A 6,304-nucleotide genomic window follows, 5' to 3' on the forward strand; every position below is an offset into this window, starting at 1 on the left:
GCAGGCCCATTACCGCATGCAGCATTCACTTCCTAATGGGCTTCTCCTACGGGCCTATCAATCGTCGAAACCCAACACCAAAAATTACTAACCAAGAATGTACCTCTCCTTTGATCTTGTATATTTGATTATTTTGTAGTATACCTTCCACATTCATTGACTATCATCATGAAATCAGAGCCAATAATTATGGTTACAAAAGCAAACTGTATGGATGGTTTTGTGTATGATGAAACAGAGGGAAAATAAATGATTCCCTTGAACACGATAAAAAGAAAAGTGGCTACAACTCGCACTTGAATATATGTAATTATTAGATTAACATACCTGATGAAACAGTAGTAGAAGGAAAAAATCTCCAATGATGATAGTCACAAAGGATAAATTGGCAAACGTTATAAAAAAAAATACAAACTCACAAAGGATAAATCGGCTCCAAACTCTAAAAGTAAAACCTAGAAACTGGCTTTCAAAACGAATGGGAATTCGCATTCGCCTTTCTCATGGACGATTGTGGACCCTATCTCAACCATTTGAAACCGTTAAATTGTCGTCCACATGTAAGTTAGCGATCGTAGTTGCAAAATCGCTCCCAATAGTAATATTCAATTTTTTTCTGCCAAAATAATTTTTCTGACTAGTGAGAAGCACACATAAAAAACATAAATCTTTGATATTTGCAATACCTGAAAATCATTTCTTGTGAACGTTCTTAAAATTAATGAAAGACAAGTTGAATTTTTTTGACCAAGGAAATAGCAAATAAAAATTGCATTAATTGTCCCGTAGAAAACATCTTTACTCATTCCTCAAATTGAATTTCTTTTTGTAGAAACTGGGACATGTGCTCACGTTTTCATAGGACTGACTTGGTAAGGTGCTTTGCTTGAATAGTTCAAAGGACTTTTGTGGCTCCATTGGTTATAAACTTTATTTATGGTTCAAAAAATTGGGGCAAGGATTTTGTTTGGGAAGTAAGAGAATATGAAGAGTTCCCATGAGCTTTTGTTAACTGCACTTATAGCAACTTTTGCTAATTTTCACCTTGTTCAAGCTCAAAATCAAGAAGGAGATCAGCATATTAACGTTACAGTTTTTTTTTTTAATAATTAAGAGATTCTTAGTCTAGACCGGTACGTCCTTTCATGTTAGAGACCAAAAAACTTTATATAGTCTTCTTTCAAATGCCACTCAAATCGGCGAACTCTAAGCTTTGCCTGATAGTCTTTACTTTTTTAAATTAGCGTTCTTAGTTTTCTTATGGATGGATGTAGTTAATTGAAATGTTTCTACGACTATAGGATCATATACCCTGGTTTGCAGAGACATTTAGAAGAATTGATTTGTTTATCTATGTCACCAAAGTGCAATTATCTTTTTGATCAACGGTCTTGAGAGAACTTCACATTTAAACTTGTTTATGCTGGAATAGTTTCAGAACTGGTGACCTTTTGGAAAGTGATTATCGGAACTGCGCAAGTGTGTAAGAATAAAACAAATAAAAGAACATGTGGTGATTTGTAGGCTCGGTAAACAAGTATTTAAAACCTTCCGCGCGTAGCAAACCAGTCGTCGGATATGGGTGAGCCACGGACCGGGACTAAAAGAGTTGGGTCCATAGGCCGGGAGTGGATATGGGGCCCACTAAAAGAATCGACGGTTGAGGTGTTACATATATGTTGGAATGGTTGTATGCTTTAGAGAAAAGGAAGATTTTATTTTCTAGAAACTAACACTTATTTTTTGGGCTAATAGCACTATTAAGGCCTTGAATAGTAATAGACTTTAGCATGGTTTTTGGTTTATTTTCCAATAAACTTCTTAGAAAATGTAATTTCCATAAAAAAAGATAGGAAATCTAGATTTTGAGAGTTTTTACAAATTCCTTAAAAATATTCTATGAGTTTTTGAAAGTGATACGAGATTTTATTTATTTGCGAAATCTAAAAACAAAAAAAAATCAAAAAAAAAATCTTGAATCTAAGAACGAAAATCTATAATACAAAAACCATTTAAATCTTTTTAACTTTCATGGCTTAAGATTTAATTAGTGAAAATCTTGTTTTTAACTTGTATAGGACAATTTTATCATTATACATAAAAGAATCTATTATTATTAATATGCAATCATATATCGATTGATTACCAAGAGCCATAGCTCAACTAGTAAATCGTTAGTTAATATGCAAAGTTGCATACATAACTAACGATTGATATATGATTGCATATTATTAATATGCAAACATATAATGATTGATTACCAAAAGCCTGAAAATCGTTAGTTCGAGTGCTTTGTGGGACGAGACAATACAACTGCTCTAGTCTGGGATGTACGGGCCCTAGACCTATAACCTCTTAATTATTAATATATATATATATATATATTGATTTGTTATGAAATATATAATTTCTCGGGAGTGATATATCATGATTTTTATGGTTTTTAACCATGATATTAGGAGTCTTTTATAGCCTTTTGATTTGTTTTGTAGGATGTTTTAAAGTCTTAACAGGTTTTCTAGGATTTTGGCAATGAAATGAGCAAAATGGAGCAATTAGAAGGGATTTTGGAGCAATTCAGTTAAAGAGAACTTGGAGCCGAGGAAGGATGAGAGTGTCGATCGACACTGCCTTAGCATCGATCGACACCATGTTTAGCCGAGAGAGAAGCAAGTTTTGGAAATTTTACAAATCAGCCCCAAAGTTTTCCATATTTGCATCATTAGTCCATGACGTGTTTTTGGACATATAAATAGTATTTTTAGGTTTTAGAAACCCTTAAGTTTTATTATAGCAAGTTATTTTCTAGCAGTTTTTTGAGAGAGAGAGATATTGAGAGCTTTTGGGAGAGAGAGATCTGAACAGCTTTGAGAGAAGAATTCATAAACTCCCTCTTTATTCTTTTAATCTCAATTGCTTATTATTCAGAATTATGTTTTGTTCTTCATTGAATATGTCTGAGTAGTTTGTTTGTTAGGTTCAGGGTTTTTCACCGAGATTTTATGATTTATTAGATCTGTTTATTTAGGATTCATTATCTTTCTAGATCTTCATCATAGGTTGTTCTTCATATTAATCCTTGATTGGCCATCTAGAATTAATAACCTAGGAAAATAAATTGATATAAGAATATAATTGATTTTCCTGATAAAACCTTTTGATGAGCAAAATTACTTCTTGGAAAGAGATTTGATTTAGTAATTTTGTGAACAATGTAAACTTGTTTTTAAAGCTGATTTTTAATCTAGAATTTTACAAATAGATTTGGATTTTCTGGTTTTAAATTTAGATAATATTTGCAGTGAGAACTGATTTATTTTACAGACGAGTTTAGAATTCTAGATCTGATTTTTAATTGTTTGAATCCTATTTAATTATTGATTTAATATTTTGTAATTTCCTAAGAAATTCCCTGGACATAGCTTTTTGATATTCTGAATTTGCAACAGTTTTATTTAATATTTTGCATTGCTTTTCTTTATTTAAATCCACTTGTTTAGCTTAATTATAAAACTTTATAATTTATTTTGTAGACTTGAGTACTTGTGGAATTCGACCCCTAAATATTACAGTGACCTCTTAATTTGAGAGAGTAGTTCTAGGGCTTAATTTGAGCATATCACGGAGTTATGAACCAATCCGAATTTCTCTAGTATCTCGCTTCTTAGTATTTTCTCCTGGTTATGAATAGATATTTCCTTTGTATCTATTTGTCCACCAGTCGTTTTCTAGTTATTGTGCCGGTGAAAAGAAAGAAAGAACCAATCCGAATGCATGTAAAATATTTCTGTTGAATTGCATAAGACATCAACTTTACAAACTCTGTTAAGGCCTAGTGGGTAAGTAAGTAGCCTTTTACAGAAGTTGAGAACCAAACTTAAATCATAAAAGCCCCAGGTGGAGTAGGCTAATAGACAATCGACATGGGAGTACACATTTATAATTGCCATTAATTAACATTTTCTCTATAACTTAACAGGATTCATCAGTTTGGATTGTGGGTTATCTCCAACCGAGCCGTCCCCTTACACCGAGCCGGTGACGAAGTTACAATATTCACAGAGGATCTTCTATTTTCCGGATGATTTAGTCGTCATCTTCAGTATAACGAAATTTTTTTTTATCAACAAAGCAAGTGAAAAATGTGCAAGTTTTAATCAGTTTAAGAAAACAAATTCAAAACTAGAAAAAAAAATAACATTATCCAAATAGAAAGAAAAATATTACAAAAGAAGCACAACCATAATTTTTTATTAATTTATCACAAATCTTGGAGATAATGTCAACTCATCCTGTATCGAAATGAGACTTAACTAGGGATCGAAAAAATTATGAATTTATAGTAAATATTAATTTATAGAAGGTTTATTATACTATTTTTAAAAGAGGTTTGATTCAGTGTTTTTAGTCAAGTTGTTATAGCACTATTTCTGCGACCGATTTCACCAAAATTCGATTCCACTAAGTCGAATTACCCCTTGTAGTAGGGATTGGTATTTGTCGATTCAATAATAACAACAAAAAAAAAAACAGGCTGGTTAAGTTTCCAGCTTAATCACCGTCTCAAATCACTGCTGCAGTCATGGTATCCGTCTCACTCCGGTGCATCAAAAGCTTCAGCGTTGTTTTATACAAGCTGATAACAGTTAATTTTTTTTGGACCTTAAATGGTTAATTCAAATCAATTTTAGTAAGATTTCCGTGCATAATTAAATTGAAGTTTGAATTGGAAAATTAGCCAAACTTTAATTTTTGTTTGAATTAATTTCTTTTGTTTCACAAAAGTGCTTTATAATTTTTTTGGCCGTTGCTCTCATTTGCCAACATGTTTGTTTTTCTTACATTTGAACTTAATCACCATTTTCTATATTTTTTTTTTAATCACCATTTTCTATTGTTGTAGAGCGAGGAAGCAAAAAGGAGAACAAATATTGTAAAACCTCCAAACATGTATCATGAATTTTGGAACAGTTAAAAGAAAAAAAAATTGGAGCAGTAGAAAGGAGTAGACGTCACGTAACTCTTACGTTGAACATGAACCAATATAAGTCGTATTTATTTTTATTTCTTGCCTTTATATATCTTTTTCCTGAGGGTCGGATAATTTGAATCCAAATTCGAAACCCGAGAAATTTTCATCATTTGACTTTGCTACGTGGTGAAGGACTTGCCAAATGTGTAAACTATTGGACTGTGAGTTACGTACGCACTGACCCAAGGGCTTTTGACACCCTTTTGAAGTATTTAAACATCAGAACGGTCTAATTCAATGACCAATAGAAAGGCCACTCCCATCTCTCTTTCTCAAAATATCTTCACCCGTCAAGTTGATAAGTTCTTCAAATAAACAAGACAAGTTGAATATTGTTTTGACCGAAAGAAAAACAAAGGAAAGATGTTGCCAACTAAATAACGTATTTACAAATTCGCCAACTGAATTATATTTATAGAACAAAGACATGTTCTCACGCTTTTAGTGGCATGACATGTTTTCACATTTTCGTAGACGTGACTGGGTAAGCTCTTTTTCTTGAAATGTCCAAATGAGTTTTGTGCGGAAAATGCTTATAAGTTATAGCGGCGGTTAAGTGTTTAATCAGTTTTTTCTTGGGATTGAAGAAATCATGGAGAGTCCTCATAGGTTTCTTTCGGTGGCACTTATATTAGTACTGCTTTCCTCTGATATTCACCGTGTTCAAGCTCAAGCAGGTACCGACACTAGTTTTAATGTTCAGCATATAGGATTTTCAAATTTTCATATAACGTTTGAAAAGAAGGATACGTGAATATACCTTCTTTTGATAAAGAGGGTTTATTGATTATATTTTGGAGTTGTTATCAACGAATTTTTAGTGTACCTATCTTCATTCATTTTGAAATACTTCAAATTAAGTTACGGCACCAAACAAACCGTGAATATAATTACGCTTTATTCGGTTAACTGAAATAACCAAAAACCGTGAATATCAAAACGGCACCAAACAAACTAGTTACATATCCAAATGGGTCCTAATAGCCCAAAAAAATGAACTGAACACAAACGGTATCCTTAGTTGACCCATTTTGGTCGACTGGTCGCAGGTCGTAATGTAAGGTTTTTCGGGTTCATGATTATTGGATCTAGAAGTTTAGGATCCCTTCAGATATTTTCAACACTCGGGTCAAAAAAATTTTAATCTAGTACTAAGCAAAATTATTTGAAAATACCTAAAATCTCCCAAAAATAACCAAGTAACTTTTCCTGACTTCACCCAAAAGTAAATGAAATACCTAAAAATATCCAAACCCCCCCCCCCCCCCCCCC

At 32.6% G+C, this 6,304-nt stretch overlaps 1 protein-coding gene across 3 annotated transcripts in view; it reads left to right on the top strand.

Moving 5' to 3' along the window:
* The window catches only part of LOC104698913 (putative receptor-like protein kinase At3g46340), a 10,125-nt gene continuing 4,805 nt past the window's right edge, over positions 985-6,304 (top strand). Inside the window, exon 1 of one of the 3 annotated variants that reach the window (XM_019246512.1) lies at positions 985-1,079. In XM_019246512.1, coding sequence (XP_019102057.1) covers positions 985-1,079 — 95 coding nt within the window. Of the gene's footprint in view, positions 1,080-5,624; positions 5,710-6,304 lie in introns of those variants that run through there. The other 2 variants (XM_019246514.1, XM_019246513.1) reach the window with 2 other exon arrangements.

Source organism: Camelina sativa, chromosome 6 (genome assembly GCF_000633955.1).
Source record: "Camelina sativa cultivar DH55 chromosome 6, Cs, whole genome shotgun sequence".
NCBI classification, from domain to species: Eukaryota; Viridiplantae; Streptophyta; class Magnoliopsida; order Brassicales; family Brassicaceae; genus Camelina; species Camelina sativa.